The sequence below is a fragment of the Macrotis lagotis genome, chromosome 7, assembly GCF_037893015.1.
Source record: "Macrotis lagotis isolate mMagLag1 chromosome 7, bilby.v1.9.chrom.fasta, whole genome shotgun sequence".
In the NCBI taxonomy this organism is placed as follows: Eukaryota; Metazoa; Chordata; class Mammalia; order Peramelemorphia; family Peramelidae; genus Macrotis; species Macrotis lagotis.
The window spans coordinates 29,906,238-29,925,466 of record NC_133664.1 but is presented as its reverse complement, the minus strand read 5'-3'; the positions used below and the strand labels follow the sequence as shown (position 1 = coordinate 29,925,466).

The following is a 19,229-nucleotide window of genomic DNA, read 5'->3' as shown; positions in this document are numbered from 1 at the left end:
GCTTAGTCCAATGCATCAGAGGCAACCAAGAAAGAGCAAATATCCATCAGCCATGCTGTAATACATATTACAATTCCTGCTCTCACTGGAAAATCAGATATCCCCCAAGAAATGCTTAGCTATATTTACCTTCAGGGTTCCAGGAATACCCCTGAGGGGTTTAGAGTTATTTTTTTTATTGCTGTGCTTTCAAGTCCCATTCTGATATGGTGCCCCAATATTATAAACCAGTTAATAATTCTGCCATATCATGATACTATTGATTGATCCATTGGTTAGCACTTCAGTATCACTTAACCAATTAGCATCCTAGATTTTAACTATTTTCTTAGGAAATATAGAATGAACAAAAGCACAAACCATTCCTACAGGACTCAGGGACACTCTTACCTATTTCTCTACAGTCCCTGGGGAGGGAGGGGCTTAAACTTAAAGCATTTTCTACATAGCATTCATGACTTACTTGCAGCAAAGCTGATGGATAATTGAAACTCATACCACAGCCTAGTCTGTTCTATCTCCAACACTCTTTCACCTAAAACAGAAATGAAGAAATCCAAAGGAGGCGAAGGCTTCTGCTAGGCCATGTGCTCATGGCTTTAGATTGGTTATCTAGGAAGAGAAAACCACTCCTCCCAGAAGCTTACAACAGTCTTTGCTTCCTCATTTGAAAGAAGTCAGATAAGAAAAAAAAAGAGAGAAACCCTTCATTTGGACAATATGCCCAGGAAACAAAGAAAAAAACCTTTTCTTAACACTAAAATAGGAGGAAACAGGTTAGCTTGCCATGGGGAAAGAGCACAGTGAGGATCCCCACGTTTTTCCCTGAAATAGGGCCCATATTTGTGATATTGATATTCTTCCAGTTTCGAGACAGGGACCACAGTCAACAAGGATTAACATGACAGGTCACCCAAAGAACAATGGAAAGACATATGGTGAGAGTGACTCAGCTGCAATATAGTACTAAAAAAGATCTGTAGAGAAGTAACATGAAGGATTTCATCAGAGATCATATGGCTGGGAAAAGGTGGGTTGGTCACTCAACAAATCCTAGAGAGCCAAAGCAACCACCAGCCAGCATGCTTCACTAGTATCTATTCCATGTCAAAGGAACTCCAAGATCCCTGGCCTAGTGGGTAGACCACTTGTACAATTCATTTTGTTTCTACAGTTAAATTTTACAGTTTCTACAGGAAATTTTATCATTTTTTTTGGTCCATGCTTTTTTTTTTAAAGAATGAAAATACATCTTTCTTATCCAACCTCCCCCATACACACTTGCCTTTGTTGAAAAAGAAAGAAAAATGAAATCCTTATAACATGTCCTGATGTAGAATTTACAGGAGAAATGTCACATAGCATGAGATCCCACAAAAACCATGGAGCATCCAGGTGGTTATATCTTTTCATTCTTTGTGTTTTGTAAACTGTGTGGACCCAAGGCAAATTAGTGATAACTCATTGGATGGTATGAGATAGTGATGTTCCTAGATTGTCAAAAAGAGGGCAATGAGTCAGAGAAGGGAGAAATCCACTCAAGTTGACCTACCTTGGCCCTTTTTTGTCTCTTCAGAGTCTCTCACCTGAGTGACAATGCCAGACAAAGGTCACACTTCAAGTTACTGTCACCCACTGGAAACTTTTGTCTTCCCTGTGTTAAGCTTTGATTTAATCCTCCCAACTCTAAAAAGGTCTTGCTGACCTTCTTGGAAGTCTTCCCAATGATACGTTGTTCTTCTCATATTACAAGGCCATTTTCAACTCACCCTCAGTGTTAGGTCCAGGTGAATCTCACAGCTTCGCATTCTCTCTCCCCAAGTACCCAGAGAATAACACACTTGGGCAGGGTTATTCAAATTAAATTGGGTTAGAGTGTTCAGGACAAAGGAATAGAATTTAGGAGGGAGATCAAGACTTCCATGTTCCCTGCAAAAACACAAATTGCTGAATTCTGAGAATAACATTTTATTCTTTGTTCATATGATATTTAGTTCTAATTATTCTCTTTTATAGTTCCAAGATGACTTTATACCTCTCATTTCATGTAACCCAAGATAAACTATAGGAAGATGAGTTTCACTGTTTCTAATGAGGGCGTTGGACATTCTGAGAGTAACAATCACAACATAAAATTAAAAATAGTTTTATTATTCTTTTTGCTTTTTTATCACAACTAGGTATGCAATAAAAACTGGGCCTAGAGCCAGAAAGCCTGGAGTTCAAAGTCAATGTGACTTTGTGTCTCAGGGCAGGTCACTTAACCTTTGTCTTGGTTTCCTCATCTGTAAAATGCCTATTTCCTGGGTAGAAGGATCAAATGAGATATTTGTAAAGCATTTAAAAATCTTAAAGTATTATAAAAGTGTTTGCTGTTATTATAATTAACAACAATAATAATCCATCTTGGAATTGAAGCTTTCCTTGTAACAAAGAAAAGTGGTGGGGTGAGTGGAAAGTGTTGAAGAATTCTGAAAAACAGCTTCTTTCCATTCCCTAACCCTTATTGGTTTTGTGGGCACAATAATTTAGATATTGAATACTCTGGCATTATGTCAATAAGTATTTGGCTGTTTTACATCAAATTAATTTCTTATTAATTTTGAAAAAGAAAAAACCAGAATCTTCCATCATACCTAATAATTTCTCAGAGAGAAACTAGTTCATAGAATAATCACAAAATCTCAAACCCTTAGGGGCAGCTAGGTGGTGAAGTGGATAAAAGCACCAGCCTTGGAGTCAGGAGTACCTGGGTTCAAATCTGGTCTCAGACAATTAATAATTACCTAGCTGTGTGGCCTTGGGCAAGCCACTTAACCCCATTTGCCTTGCAAAAACCTAAAAAAAAAAATCTCAAACCCTGTTAATTGCACAGTTGATATTTCTTTACCAAACATACCTAAATATTGTACTGTCTAAAGAAATTTAAGTTGTTGCTCAAAATAATTTTCCTTTGGCCTTTATTATAAGACAGCCACAAAGATGATACACTAATACCTAAAGTCAAAAAACAGAAACTCAGAGCTGATCAATTAAAATTAGATTAGTCCATACACTGCAAGGCATTTAAAATTGCAGGATTTCAGGAAATTTTCATTGGAAAAAGGTCCCCCCTCCCCTGATGTTCTTTTTGGTAAGATGGCATGTAATCTTTTTTAAAGCTACATTTGATGTTTTAATGAGTATTTCTAGGAAGCTATTACTCAAATTGTGAAGCTTGTTAGAAAAAATTTCAGTGTTAGATACAGTTGGATAGTTCTAAAAGTATTTCTATTTTTACATGTTTGAGTCATCACTTTTCTTCTTTTTTTTATGCTTTTTCTTTCAGTTGAAGTAGGTTGTTAAGGCTATGCAACTTTTAAGAATTCAACTTGGGCCACCAGATGGAATCACATATTTTTTCACTCTATTTATTGGACCATCTTGGCTAGATGGTATTCCTTATGATTGTCTTTAATCTCTTTTATTGTTATATAGGTTATACTCATTAGATGTAACATTTTTCCCTCAAAGTTTTGTCTATGAATGACTGGTGAGACAGGAAAAACAAAATTCCTTTCCTCTGTTGGGACTGGACCAGGGTTATAGACTGAACAAACCAAAATCTTAAGAACACTTTTCGCCTATTCCATTGTATGGCAGTGAAGTGGTATGGTGGCTTTTTGAGTCTGGAGTTCAAATACAGCCTCAGACATTAGCTGTGTGACCCGGGGCAAGTCGCTCCACCTGGTTTGCTTCAGTTTCCTCATCTCTTAAATGAGTTGGAAAAGGAAATGGCAAGCCACTCCAGGATCTTTGCGAAGATACTACTTGGGGTCATGAAGAATCAACCAGACATAACTGGACAGAAGAGGAAAGTAGGGTTGCCCATGGTCCTGCTCTTGATGTTTACCTGAGGGCTTCCTTCTTTCTCCAGCACCAGTTTCCCTCCAAGACTCTTCCCTCTTCTTGCTTTCTTTTTTTCTTCCTTCTCACTGAAATGCTGACACGTGGATGATGAGAAACAAATACTGTAGGCCAGTTTGGGTGCCATGGGAAGAACAAACTCCAAAGACAAGTCCATCACGGTCATAGTCAGAGAGGATCATGGTGCTCTTGGTGACTCATTTCCTTCGGCAGTGCTTATGTATTTGAATTGGTGTAATTAAGTAGGGTGGAAAGAGAAGTAAAATATTATTCAGAATTATTCTGGACAGCCAGAATTAAGTATGCTGATGCCTGCAATTAAAATCGAGTCCTCTAGGAAATTCTAAATGAATAACCTGAGAACGTCATCAATGTCCTAGGGAGAGTCATCCAGGAACTGATAAGACGGGTGCCTGCCCTTAATACACATGCCAAGCGAGATATGACTAATTGTGGACTACTCTGCAGGGTGGATTCAAAAACACAGGGTGGCAACAATGCGGGAGAGGACGGAGAGGCTCCTGGATGCAGGATATCTTGCTCAAAGAAAGCTCAATAATTATTGAATGAATTAACGAAAGAATGTTTGCACCAAGGAAGAACACTGGGAATGTGCCATTAAGATTTTTGACAACAGCATAATGATGAACACTGTCACTAAATTCTGACATCAAGGCAGATAATAATGCATTAATTGGCAAAAAAGGGGGAAAGTCAAATAAAAAATGATAGTGCCTTTTTGGAATATGAGTAGATCAAGTCTAGAACAACATGGTTAATGGGCTCCAAATTAGACTGAAGCTTTATAGGGTTGGTGCTTCCTAATTTCCTAGATGGTCTACTCACACACATTTCATAGATATAATATCTCGTTTTTTCTGACTATTTTAATATAATCCAGGAGTTAAAGTGGCAGCTTACCCAAGGGTGTGTGGTATGTGCCTATCTGTGTCTGTGAAACAACTATTATATAGTTGTATAATATAAAGGGAGGGGGGTTTTTACGTGAAGAAGTCATGTCAAGGGTCAGTCCGGGAAGTGGAATGATTTAATTTAGCCAAAGTCAACAGCAGTCCCGAGTCAAAGGAAAAGTTGTTGGTTGGATTTATTGTGAACATCCCTTGCCGCACAGGCGCGTGATAGCCAGGGCAGCATCTCTGAATGGGGGCAGTATTAGATGCGCTGGTCTGTTATGGTTAGCTCAGCAGCCCCCACACATGAATCCAACTGTGCTGTTCACTCGCAACGTCTCCACCACTTTCCGGATAAAGACCGAAGTCTTTCTTCGAAGGCCTTTCATTTGATTAAACAGTTTGCTGAGAATGCTTCCCGCACATTCCGTTTGCTCCTGCCTCTGTGCGCCGGCCCACTTTCGGGGCACGTCCTTGTCTGGGGGTGCTCTTCCTCCGCGGTGGAGGGCTTTCCGAGTGGTCATTGGTCAGGGGAACCGCGGCCGTGCCCGCAGGTGCGTGCGGAGGGGCGCCGGCCGGGCGCGGGCTTTTCCCACCCCCAAGGCGTTCTTCTAACTTGTAAGTGAGGGCCGCGGGCCGGGCCGCGGGGCCGGGGCCGGGCCGGCCGGGAAGGCGGGCCCGGGCCGGGGCCGCCGCAGCCGCTGAAGCGGGGCCGGGCCGGGGCCTCCCTCGGGTGCGTCTGCGCGGCCCTCCGGAGGGGGCGCGGCGGGGGCGGGGCGCGGCGGGGGCGTGCGCGCGGGTCACGTGGCGCCGGCCGCCCGCCCCTCCCCGCGGTGGCCGCGCCGCCCCCCGGGCTCCCGCTCGGCTCCCCGCGCTCGGCCGCTCGGCTGCTCGGGGCCGGCTGCGCGCTCGGGCTGCTCCGCGGGACGCCTCGGCCTCGGCCGCCGCCGCCGCCGCTACCGCCGCCGCCGCCGCCTGTGGGGCCGGGCCGGCGCGGGCGGGCGGCCGCCGGGGAGGGTCCGGGGCGCCCCGCCCGGCCCATGCCGGGCGCCCGCGGCCGCCGGCGCCGCCGCCCCCCGCCGCCCGGGCCCGGGGGCCCGCAGGACTGAAGCGCCCGCGGCGCGCCGCCGGGGCGCCATGGAGGCCAACGCGGGTAAGAGCCGGGGCGCGGGCGCGGGCCCCCTCCCCTCCCCCCGCCGCCGGCCGGCCCCCCCTCACATGGCCCGGCCGCGCGAGCCACGTGCGCGCTGTGTTTACGTTCGGCGGCGCGCGGCCGCGGGTTGGCCCGGGCGCCCGTGACGCGGCGTTACATAACGGGGCCCCGGCGGCGGCGGCGGGCGGGGACACGTGAGGCCGCGGCGCCCTGACCCACATTCCGGGCCGCAGCGGCGCGCGGGGGCGGGGCGCCGGGCACGCCCCCGGGGCGGGGCCTGCGGGCGGGGGCGGGGCCCGCGGGGGGCGGGGCCGGGGCTCCGCAGTGCGCAGGGGAGGGCGGGGCGGGGCGGGGCGGAGCCTGGGCCTCCCCGGGCGGGCGCGGGGGCGGGGCGGGGCGGGGCGGAGCCTGGGCCTCCCCGGGCGGGGGCGGGGCGGGGCGGGGCGGAGCCTGGGCCTCCCCGGGCGGGGGCGGGGGCGGGGCGGGGCGGGGCGGAGCCTGGGCCTCCCCGGGCGGGCGGGGGCGGGGGCGGGGCGGAGCCTGGGCCTCCCCGGGCGGGGGCGGGGGCGGGGGCGGGGGCGGGGCGGAGCCTGGGCCTCCCCGGGCGGGCGGGGGCGGGGGCGCCCCCACAAGCGACTTGGCGGGACATGAAGTGCCAAGGCCTGAGCCGGGCAGGCGGCCTGCGCGCCGAGCGGGGCGGGTGCCCGGGCGCCGTGGCCCCGGGAGAGCGGGCACGGAGCGCGAGGAGAGGCGGGGGCAGGGCCGGCCCGACGCCCACCGGCTGCGGGACCCTGGGCAAGTCACTGCGGCCCCGGCCCCGCCCCGGCCCGGCCCCGGCCCGGCCCCGGCCCGGCCCCGGCCCGGCCCCGGCCCGGCCCCGGCCCCGGCCACTCCGGAGCGGGCAGTGAGGCTGGCGGCCCCCCGGCCCCGCCCCGCCCCGGCCTCCCCGCTGCCGCCGTGGCCTTCAGGAATGCGGGGCAGACATGTTAGGCCGTGTGTGTGCATGTGTGTGTGTGCATGTGTTTCTGTGTGTGTCTGTGCGTGTCTGCGTGTGTGCCTGTGTGTGTCTGTGTTTCTGTATGTGTGCCTGGGTGCATGTGTATGTGTGTGTCTGTGCCTGTGTGTGTCTGTGTGTGTCTGTCTACATGTGTGCCTGTGTGTGTGTCTGTGCGTGTGTATCTGTGTGCATGTGTGTGTGTGTCTGCGTGTGAGATACAATGCAAGCATCCTTGCTGGAGCTGGTCACCTCCCAGTCCTGTGAAGCCGCATTGCCAGCCCACAGCATGGCCAGCCCACAGCATGGCCAGCCCACAGCATGGCCAGCCCACAGCATGGCCAGCCCACAGCATGGCCAGCCCACAGCATGGCCAGCCCACAGCATGGCCAGCCCACCGCGGTGACTCAGGCACTGGTGCAGGCCGCTCCTTGCTGAGGTCATTCCTCCCCCCGAGGGCAGGTCGGCGCCTCCTCTGTAGCTCAGGGCTGTCCCAAATGCAGTGATTTTATGCAGGCTGCCTTTGGCTTTACCAGATGCTTTAGTGTGCTCTCAATAAATGGCCAATCAAAATACATTGTCTCGTGTCAATAAAAATCTGGTAAAAGTAAAGTCAGACCGTGGAATAGTCCCTGAACAGTCAAAGAGCGTTGCTCTGACCACTTGAGGGGTTATGGCTTATTCAGGGTCCACCAATTCACCTGCATCAGAGGCGGGATCTGAAACCAGGCCTGGCTTGGAGGCCATCTCTGTGTCCACTCACCTGGGCAACCTTCTTTTTTTCATGATTTTTATTTATTTTCAGTTTTACCATTTTACCCTAATCTTACTTCCCTCTCTCCAACCCCCACAGAAGGCAATTTGTCAGTCTTTATATTGTTTCCATGGTATACATGGATCCAAATTGAATGTGATGAGAGAGAAATCATGTCCTTAAGGAAAAAACCAAGTATAAGAGCAAGATCAGACAACAAGATAACAGTTTTTTTCCCCCCTAAATTAAAGGGAATAGTCCTTGGTCTTTGTTCAAACTCCACAGTTCTTTCTCTGGATACAGATGGTATTCTCCATGGCAGACCGCTGGGCAGCCTTCTTCAAGAACGTATTTATGATCATGAGTGTTAGGTTTCTGTAAAATTTTTGAGCCTTTGACCTCCCTCCCCAGTTTGCTCCCACTGGAGTACGTTTGCCAGCTTTTTGTTGGCCTTCTATTGATTCTACAGAAGATTGATTTAATTTGGAGGGTCTTTTCTAGTCATCCTTATTATTTCTCAGTGCTGACTTGTGAGGAGGGAGAGAGAAAGAAGTCCAACCAAAATAGAAGAAGGCCTATTGTTTGAACTGTTAGATATTGGGATGAATTATTTGTGGAGTTGTGTCTTGGCAGATGCTGTGGCAGGAGAATGAACTGGATGCAAGATGAATAGGTGGAGGAAAGCATACTTGATAGCTTTGAGGCAATGGTGTGGTACCTTTCTATTTTTAGAACATACTTTTTGTGATTTTTTTTTTCCTTTTCTTTTTTTAATGTCATTATTACTTCCCATTGACTGCCCTTTCCCCCCACTCAAGATATTGGATAAATAAGTACAGCCTTCCAGAACAAAACATTTTGGTCACATCTGAAAATGCACCTCTGGCAGGAGGAGTGCTTCACCATCAATTTTCTGAAATCAATGGTCCCTGTGCTGCATTCTGCAGGCTTGGTGTGGTTAACCTGTAAACTTCTGCTGCTTCCTCCACTTTCATCAATTTATGGGTCTTCCCAAACTTCTCTCAATTCTCCATATTCTTTGTTTGACTTGTAGATTATACCCCCAATGTAGCTTTGAAATAACATATATCCCCAACATATGAAATAACATTCATATATCTGTTTAGTCATTCTCCATTTGGCAGATATCTCTTTTCTCTATAATCCTTTGCTATTACAAAAAGAACTACTATAAATACTCTTACCTTTTCCTCTGTTCTTAATCTCCTTGGGATGTATGCCTAGTGGTGTCACCAGATCAAAAGGCACGTACAGAATTTTTTTTGAACAGTTCCAAATTGCTCCTCAGACTGGATCAATTCACAGTTCTACCATAGAGTGCCTGCTTTTCTAAAACCTGTTCTTTTGTATTTGTGTCATTCCCTGGATATTTTGTATATCAAACTGTGATCGGATATTTGCTGAAAATTTTTCCCCTGTTAACTGTGTTCTTTTAAAAAAAAAATTATTTAAGGCAATGGGGTTAGGTGACTTGCCAAGGCCACAAAGCTAGGCCACTATTAAGTGTCTGAGTTCGGATTTGAACTCAGGTCCTCTTAATTCCAGGGCTGGTGCTCTATCCACTGTGCCACCTAGCTGCTTCCTAATTGTGTTCTAATTATAGTCATATTGATTTTGTTCGATCTTTTCAATTTTATACAAAAGAAATTTTCCATTTTATCATCTCTGATCAGGTCTACCTCTTATTAAGATTTTTCCTGTTATCTAGAGCTGATCAAGCTATCTCTTTTCATTTTGCTTATTTTGGTGCTGTGACCTTTTATATTTAGAGTATTTATCCATTCGAAGTTTATTATGGTATGTGATATAAGGTGTTGAATTCAACCTAATTTCTGACAAAATACAGGTTTTTTTTGTCAAATAGGGAGTCCTTACTCTGTTAGTTGGATTTAACACTTTGACCACCCTCTTCAACTGTTTCAATGTCATTACTTTTTATATAGTTTAGCTTGAGCTAATAATGGAAATTGTGCACTAAATAAATAATTCTAAGTTTTTTCCTGAAGCAAAGACTCATCTTTTTAACTTTAATTTTTTTTTTAGTGCTGTTGATATGGCAGATGGAATACTATGGAACTAAAATGATATGTTATCCAAAGGATGGATATCACATCCAAAGGATGCTCCTGATGGGGATAAACAGATTATGATATATCATCACTGAAGTAGCATGAGAAGCAGCATCAAAGATAGTATTAGAGATATATATGATTACTAGGAGAGGACACAACCCAGTCACAGAATGCAAGTGACCCACTCATCTAGAATCTGCAGTTTCAGAAGACTGAGAGGAGCAGAGCCCCGCATACTGGTGTATTCGTCATGAGGGATACATGGCAGGACCCCAGCGGGAGGAGAGGCCTTGGGTGGGTGTGATGTGCAGTACCTGTATCAGGGAGGTCTCAAACCCAACCAGACTTTGAAAAATGGATACCATCCCAAATGAGCTTTGAGTAGGATTGTTAAGGGAACAATTGCACCATAGGAGAAACATAATTTGAAAGAGAAATTTTGTTGCCGATATTTGCCATTATGCTGCAGCATTTAAAAAAACCCTCCAAAAAACTGGGGACACTGAATATGACTAAAACATTAAATAAAGAAATGCTACAGAAAGAAACAATGATTTGGATTTAGAGTCCAGGAATCCTCTGTTTAGATGTGATTAGTTGATCAAACAAGCAGGGCTGGTTTGAGGAGAAGAAGGAGTGAGAAGTAGAAGGTAGGCAAGGCAATTGGGTTCCATCCTCTAGAACTTGGAGTTCCTTATATTAATGAAATAATGGAAATCTAGCAAGTGGCAGACTTCTGTGACCTTCTATGCTAAAAAGTGATTATTTCAGCCCAAGTTTTGTGTTCTTACATCTTCCTTTGTCACACATGGAAGTAGTCTCAGGCCTATCTTTCAGAAATGGAAAGTGAGAGCAATTCTATTTATAATTATCAACTTCATTACTGTTCAGCTTTGGTGCCAGAAATTCTAGCTGCCTTTTACAATAACCAGAAAATAGATGCAAATCTGTGGAAAAACTCAAATTGTCTGATACAAAAACAGTTATGCATATACCTCAGGATTTTGGATTTTTTCTAAATTATTAGCACTAAATTAAAAAGATGTCCCCCCCCCAACTTAAGCCATTTGTATTATAAGAAAAAAAATAACCAAATATGGTTGAAATTTTACTTACATGTTTATTTTCTTTGACTTTTTTTTTAGTAAATGATAGTAATTTTTTGTAAATAATAACCAATGGAAATGATTTGAATGAAGAGAATGCATATAAATAAGAATTGAATTTTTATATTTTGACCCTAAGGTAGTAGGAAAACTCCCTAGATTTGGAGTTTGAATCTTTCTGTTTGAATCACAGCTCACATAGTTTGCTGGAATAGACCTTGATCTTCCTGTCCCATGGAAGTCTCTGCCATGACCTCCCTGGATCTCAGTTTCTTCTAAATTGAGGATGTTGCGACTACCTCCCTGAAAGAGGGAGGCAAGCAAGAACCTGGGGCTGGTCCAGTGGCTGATCTCTTTCTTTTTAAAATTTTTTTCTAATCTTTTTTGCAAGGCAATGGGGTTAAGTAATTTGCCCAAGATCACACAGCTAGGTAATTAGTGACTGGTCTCTTGCAGTAGAAGATTGACTTCATTGATCCGATTCCTTATTTTCTGTAGAGTTAAGATTGGCTCATGTAGGCTAGGCCCAGTGCTGATTGAGTTTCCTCAACTCAGTTTTCCTCTTCAGCCCAGTTCATCAAACACAGAGGGCATCCAGGCAGGGAATCAAAATAAAGGACACATACCTTTTTTCCTTTAGAGCTTAATTTAAATGGGAGAGAAGACACAATTACATCAATACCCAGTAGTTCAATGAAGCACGTGAAAAGTGTTAAGACCCAAGTGTTGTGAAAAATGGGAGGAGGGAGAGGTCACTGAGCTGGTAGAACTAAGGAGACTTCTTGGCAGAGGTGCCACCTGAACTGGGCTTTGAAAGAAGGGAAAGACTTACATAGGAAGGCATGGGTGGGGGGAATAGGCATGGGGAATGCAAATGGGTAATGGTGAATGGCTATAGGAAGGATAGTAATAGGAGAAAAGGTCAAATGGTGGGTTCATATACTTCACAGACCTAGACCTGGGCTCAAATCCCACCCCAGACTCTAGCTGGGCAAATCATTTAATCTCTTGCTGCCTCTTATTTCTCATCATGGTCTCTTCCAGTTCTAAATCTGTGACCGGATGATCCTCTAAGGCTGGAGTCACATCATGGAAGTCCATGACCACCTGGCCTTGGACTCTGGCTTTTTTGGTTGGTTTGTGGGGAACGATGATCTAGGGTTTCAATCTGAAGACTGACCTTGGTACCGCTTATCTGGCCTTGTGTGCCATTGGGAGGGTCAGGAAAGAAGGTGCATGGGTTTGAAAAGATAATTGATTGGATGTGTGAGTTGAGTTGTAAGAAGGACTGGATGACTATTGGCAGGTAGTGGTACCTACCATACACAGAAAATGGGAAGTAAGCAAAGGAAGATTATTTTTGTTTTTTTGAGGGAAATGATGAGTTCAGTTTTTACAAGCTGAATTTGAGAAAGTAGGACAGCAGGCAGTTGAAACAAGGTTTTAGAGAAACTTCTTCAATCTGGAGAATTGTGAGTCATCTGCTTACAGGCGATAATTGATGCTATGGGTGTATTTGAAGTTGCCACAAGAGATCTGTCCTTTGTATAGGGAGAGAGAAGGAAAGAGGACTGATTGTCCTCATGGGATGCTATGCTTAGGGGGAAGGAAGAAAGGGAATTAGTGCAGGAGGTAGAGGAGTAAACAGGTAGAAGTTGAATGACCAGGTGTCCTTGGTTGCAGTTCTCCTCTCTTCAGTTCATCTTAAAACATAGATTTGACCAACATTCCTTCTCTATTCAAAAGATTTTCTGTTGCCTTTAGAATAAAACAAAATGTTCCTATCTCATTCTGTAAAAGCCCCTTGAAATTCAGCTGTCACCTACTTTTCTAGTCTTCTCATATTTTTCTCTTCCACTCACTCCTTTTGTCAAACCTATATACATTATTTCATCTGTTTTCCTCTTTCCCTTTGCCCAGGTGGTTGGTTGGTGGGTCTCCCCTCTCTGGGAGGCTTCTTTTGGGATCCTTTAAATCCCAGGTGTTAGGGGACATCTAGGTGGCACAATGGATAGAGCATCGGCTCTGGAGTTAGGAGGACCTGAGTTCAAATTCAACCTCAGGCACTTAATGATTGCCTAGCTGTGTGACCTTGGGCAAGCCATTTAATCTCATTGCCTTAAATAATTTTTTTTAAATCCCAGGTGTTAATGTTTTCTCTTTTTTGAAATCCCTTGATATGCCCTTGTCTTGTGTCACGTCCCCTAAGAAGTCAGCTGTATCCAGTTGCTTAGCCTGCTTAGGAGGACAGCGGTCATGGTATAAGATCAGGGTGTCTGGTAGAATATTTCTAGGAGTAGGAGAAGAAATTGGTTGATTGAGAGAAATTGAAGCTGAGAAGAGGGTGGGATTGAAACAGTAAATTCCTCCAGGAGGATATGAAGGCCAGGGCAGCGGTAACTTTGCTAAGAAGGCCCTGTCCCTTGGGAGAGCAGAGGAGAGGAGGAGGAGATTGGTGGAGCCGAGCAGGACCAGACTTGAGCAAATGGAGGCACCATTCAAGGACAGGACCCAAAGAGCAGACCCAGGACTGGGACCCAGGCCCTGTTTATTCTACATCCCATCCACCAGGTTGAGAAATAGAGGGGGGAAATATTCATCTGCATCGCTTCAAGAACTGACCTTTCTTGGTACAAACCACACGACTAGCTATCATTCATCTAGATATTGTTCCTGTCATCCTGGAAGTTGCACTTTGGATCATTTGTCAGATAGGAAAGGAAATAAGTCTACATAGGAAACAGCTCTGCATAGAAGGGTGGTTGGAATGCATGATAGTTTTCTGTTCTGCTTTTCAAGAGATAAAGATTTGATTTCAGGGCTCTTACTAGGGCAGAATTCTCATTTATGAGTGTAGGGTTCTCTGTGCCTCCTGAAATCCTTTACTGTACAGCTGCTGAACAAATGACTTACCTATACTTCTTATTCACACCCAGCAACATTTGTTAACCAGTTTTGCAGAAGAATTTCATAAAATCTTGAGGTAGTTTTTCTAAGTTAAATAAATTTTTAATATTTTATTTTTTAAGCATTGACATACTTTCCCTGAATACCTCTCACCTTTTCCTTCTAGAGAGCCATCCCATATAAGAAACCCTTGTGACTCTCCCACTTCTACCAAAGATTAGGAGTGGGAAGTGTCTTCTTATAGGTCTTCTCTTGAGTCATGCCTGTTATTTATAGTTTTGCAACATTTCATTTTTTTGTTGCAGCTTCTTTCCATTTACATTGTTGATGTTGTGGTGTTTTATAAATTCTATTCCTAATGATTTCTCCTTATTTAGAGGTTGATTGACTTTGATATGGAAATTAGGAGTCTCATTAAAAAGGGGGGAAATAGGAATTAAACCTTTCCTCTATTGTCCACAAATATTGGGGACTCTCCTAGGAATGGAATTAGCATCCAGGATGTATGGATTATACTCTGAAAAAAAGGCAAATGCCTGTGAGACTCTGCTGAGTATGATTATTGAGGAATAAAGGAAATTATAATTAATTCAGCTTCCAAGTGGGTGGGTTGGGGGGGGCAGCTGACTTTTTTTTCTTAATAGCCTATTATTTTTATCTTTCAAGTAACAAGTATTTTTTCAAATTAATCTGCCCCTCCAACTGCTTTTCTAACCCCAAACTGATCGAATTTAGAAAAACAAAAACCCTGAAAAACAAGCCCTTCAGTACAAAGTTACATAGGCTAGTAAAACAAATCCTAACATGACCCTCATCTGAAATTCTATCTCTTTATTCATCACCTTCTGACAGGAGGTGAATGGTGTCTTTTATCTTCATTCTTTTGGACTCAGGGTTTATTATTGTGTTGAATAACATTCTAAAATCTTTCAAAATTATTTTTCTCTATAATGTTATTACAGTATAAATTACTGTAATCCTCATCATTGCTCTCTATCAGTTTTAAAAGATCTTCCCAGTTTTCTCTGAAATGAAAAATAGTTGAGGAAATATATTTGTAGAGAACTAGATGTGAACTTTTAACTGAGCCACATCACCCCTAAAGAGTTTCTAGGTGAAATATGAAGAATGGACAGACCTACTTATATGACCCGATATAAGAGATACAGGGGGAGTCCCACAAATGTACTCTGAGGAAGTGGAGGGACACACACTATTGTTTTGAAAGAGCAGATGGACCTGGCCAAATGTAGGGAGGGATACTGGATTCTCAAGATATTTCTAAGATTGAACTTATGGTGAAGATTGTGTTGAATGCTTTTGCCAAAGAAAGGAATGGCTAAGTTGTAAGCAGCTTCCAATTCACACACTGTTTGTTCTCTCTGGCATTTTATTTGGGTAATCAAATGTTCTTAAAGCATTTATATGAAACAAAAATGCAACTAAGAATGCTACTTAAAATAGCTCCCACATATATGTTAAAGGGATACAAGAAGAATAAAAAATGTGATTGTAAAGAGAACTTTTAGTATAGGTGGTCTGCTGTTTGTTACTATCACATGACATGTTTGTGGAATGTCACAAAATCCAATGAATGAAATTTTTGATTTCAAGCTTTTTCCATATTTGCATATGTAGGGGAGTCCAGAAACATTGCCACGCCTCCCCAGTGAAAGATATTTCAAGTGTCACCTTGGTGTAACCTGAAGTGGAAATGGAGATGAAAAAGTTCATGGTCAGACAGCCCTAGGTCTATATCACTCACTCACATACCCCCACACCCACCCACCCATATTGTATATGTAGATGCTTCTGAATATTTCACTAATTACTTAGCACCTACTCATACATCATCAGGTTTAGAGCTAAGAGCTCCCACATGGGGAGTTTTCCAAACTGATGAAATTTTAGCTTTTTTGGTATATGTGTTTATATATGTGATCAGACATAGGAGGAATGAGATGTCATGGGCTGACTGGCCATGATGTCAGAGTGAGACAGTAGATCGTCTATGATACTCTAATACTTCAGAAATGTTAAAATACAGACACAGTGAGAGAGAGAGAGAGAGAGATCTTTGAAAGATTTACAAAAAGAAAATAGTTGAATAGGATGCATAGGAAAAGTGTATCTATTAGTATTAGTGGAGAAAGCACTCATTAATAAAATGAAGAGTCCACCAGAGAGCCACTAGTAATTTGTGGCAGATAGAGCATAGAACAGTTTTATGGCAAAAATGATTAGAGAACCTAGAGAACATGAGATTTTCCCATGTCAGCGCATTGAGTAAATTAAGTTGTTCTCAGAATTGTTACTTTTTAACCTCCTCCCCTTTTAAAAAGTAAATAAGGATAATATGAAATTGGCTAATACTTTTCTGGTATGAAAGTGTATAGATGTTTCCAAATGAATGGAGAATTTCTTGAAATAAGGAGATACTCAGTTTTCTAATTGTTCACCTCTTTGTGACTCCATTTGGGGTTTTTCTTGGCAGAAATACTAGAGTGGTTTGCCTTTTCCAGCTCATTTTACAAATGAGGAAACCGTGGCAAATAGGATTAAGAGAAAGGATCACACAGCTAGTAAATGGGGCTGAATTAGAACTCAGGTCTTCCTGACTTCAGGTCTGACTCCCAATCCATTGTACCACTTAGTTGCCCCAAACAAACAGTAATCTGTCATTTTCTGTCTCAATCATAGTGATATGGTCTTGGACCTCTTCAATTGAGAGACAAGATCTGATTATACCCTCATCCTTGAGGTTCATTCTCTTCAATTATATTCTACCCTCTAATTTTCCTTAGAGAATTAAAGTTCTAAAGAATTAGAATCGTTATGTCTTCCCTTTTAGGGACCAACATTTGTTTAAAACAATTTTGTTTGTTTCAGTCCCTTTTTTCATTTACCTTTTTTATGTAACTCTTCAATTGTGTATTTGATGATTGAATTCTCTGTTCAGTTCTAGTCTTTGTGTCAGGAAATTCTGAAAGTCCTGTATTTCATTGAACATCCATCTTTTTCCCTGACAGTATATGCTGAATTTTGCAGGGTAGTACATTCTGGGTTGTAATCCCAGGTCCTTAGCTCTATAGTGAGCACTCTTAGCTTTTTTGCTCATCTTTGTGGTTGTAGTTCTACTCCTGGGGTATATGGAGTAGAGATCCAAGCTTTTCTTTTGCTGGGGCTGGGGTCTGATCCCTGGCTGGTTGTTGGCCAAAATGTTGCCTGTGCAGTCCAGGCCTTGCCTTCGCAGAGGTGTTTCCTCCTTTATAACCAGGTTCTGACTTAACAGAGGATTGTTCCCAACCCAGTCCTGTCTTTTACCCCGGTGCTCTCAGGGTTCAGACTTTGTTTGGGGTGGGATCCTCCTTGCTGGCTTGCTGTCTAGTTGCCAGAACCTCTTATTCTTATTATTAAGCTGTTGGGACCTGGATTACACTGTGGCTAAAAGCCTCCTGCTGGCTTCCGCTGTTCTCTTCCTCCTGAACTTTATGTCCCCTTTCCTCCAAAGAGACAGACCTTCACAGAAGATCCTCCATGATATCTACTGTTGAAAACTTCTTTGAATCTTCTCTTTTTCTTGGTGAATGTCAGAGTAGAGGCTTTATTTATCTTTGGTAGGGAAAGTCTCTAGAAGCAGGTTAGCTTGGCACAGCCCCAGAAGTCCAACCTATCATTTTCAGTATTTATTTATTATAGATCATGAATTCAGACGTAGAAACTTCTTGTAATGCTATTTATGGGAATTTGACCAAATTCAGTAGAGGAAGAGAAAACCACTTTTGTCTTATGAATAGTTGAATTTCTAACTTGTGCTGTACCTTTCCCTCTAAAATGAAAAACTTAAACTAGGTTGTTTCTATATTTTAGTATGTTTATTATTCCCTCTATGCAGTTCCAGAGTGATTAACATCCAGTTTATGAATGCTGCATTAATAAAAATGGCCTATGACTTGCTGAAGCCCCTCCTTCCCTAGGTAGTCTTTGAGGGCTGGTTTGTCCTTTGGGGTCTCCTCCAAGCTTCCTCTAGACCGCTGGGGTCAAACTCAAAAGAAACCAGCACAAATTGACTTAGATTAGTGTATTTTTATTTGTTAAATATGTCCCCATTATATTTTATTCTGGGCCTGGCCCAGCATCCTGGGCTGCATCTGTCTACTGACTGGTATTTAGCAGCTCTGCTCTAGTCACTTCACCCTGATAGCTCCACAGCCAGGGCCCCCTCACCAGTTATCCTGATTCTTCTCTGGCCACTGGACCCAGATGGCGCTGGAGGAGAAAGTGAGGCTGGGGACTGTGCACCGCCCCCCCCCCCCCCCAACCCAATCCAGTTCGTGTGCTTGTCATGGCATCACTTCTCTGATGTCCTGTAACCTAAGAAACAAAATATTATTCAGAGATGCAGGAAGACCTAATGGATGGAGTGCTCGCTCCATTGGGAATCAGAAAGACCTGAATTCAAATCTTGCTTCTGTTTGGACATTTTCTATGTCAGATGACTGTCATGTATGACTATGGATAAGTTGCTTCTCCATCTGTAAAAATGGGGATACTCTACTGCACAGGTGTTTATGGGGTTCAGATGAGATGTTCTAGACGAGATTTACATTTCAGTTATTATTTTTGTACTTGACTGGTGACCAGTGAAGATTAGCAGCTGTTCTGTAATTTATGGACTTAGAAACAAGCTATGTCAGAGGTAAGGCTTGAACCTGGATTTTTTTCAGACTGAGTTATATTGGGTAATATTTGCCAAATGCTATTTTTCTGCCATCACATTCTTCACTGATGTATGAACTCTAAAAATTGTCTATATTTTATTATCTTTTCTATTTTAAGAATAATGAGGTCTCACACTTAGGAGCATCTATATTTCTCTAGTAGGACAAGAGGAAAAAAACATTTCTATGCCATCTACTAGGTGCTAAGTGCTTTTTACAATGATCTCATTTGATAAAGCATTAAATCAAAGAATTTCATCTATTGCCCAGGCAAGTATTCTTATATCCATTCATTAAATATTATGGAGTATTTTCTGTATGTGAGGCCTAGACAAAAACAGGAAGCAGAAACAAATACAAAATATCCATTTATTTTAAGAAAGGTATTCCTTTGGTGTCAAAGACTTGTCTCTTTGCATTTCTGATCTTGGAACTCTTTGAGGTAGCTACCATCAGCTGAGCAACTCAGATGAGTGACCAGGATGTTTGTTCACCACATTTCTCCTGAATGTCTGCTGTTGGACTGTGAGCAAGACTGAAGATACCAGCACTCACTAAGCCGGTGCAAATGGGGTATCCTGCAGGGCGGTGTTGGGCTATTGCTCTCTGCTCCATTTCTGACTCTTAAAGACTGGGTTGGTGGTCAGCTTGCCTGTGACCCCCAGGCGAGCTGGCCCAGGTGGT

General features: G+C 43.7%; 1 protein-coding gene across 1 annotated transcript in view; it reads left to right on the top strand.

Annotated features, from left to right (window-relative positions):
- The first annotated feature begins 5,898 nt into the window (after positions 1 to 5,898).
- The window catches only part of NR1D2 (nuclear receptor subfamily 1 group D member 2), a 47,729-nt gene continuing 34,398 nt past the window's right edge, over positions 5,899 to 19,229 (top strand). Inside the window, exon 1 of the mRNA XM_074195703.1 lies at positions 5,899 to 5,970. Coding sequence (XP_074051804.1) covers positions 5,955 to 5,970 — 16 coding nt within the window. The 5' untranslated portion in view covers positions 5,899 to 5,954. The remainder of the gene's footprint in view (positions 5,971 to 19,229) is intronic.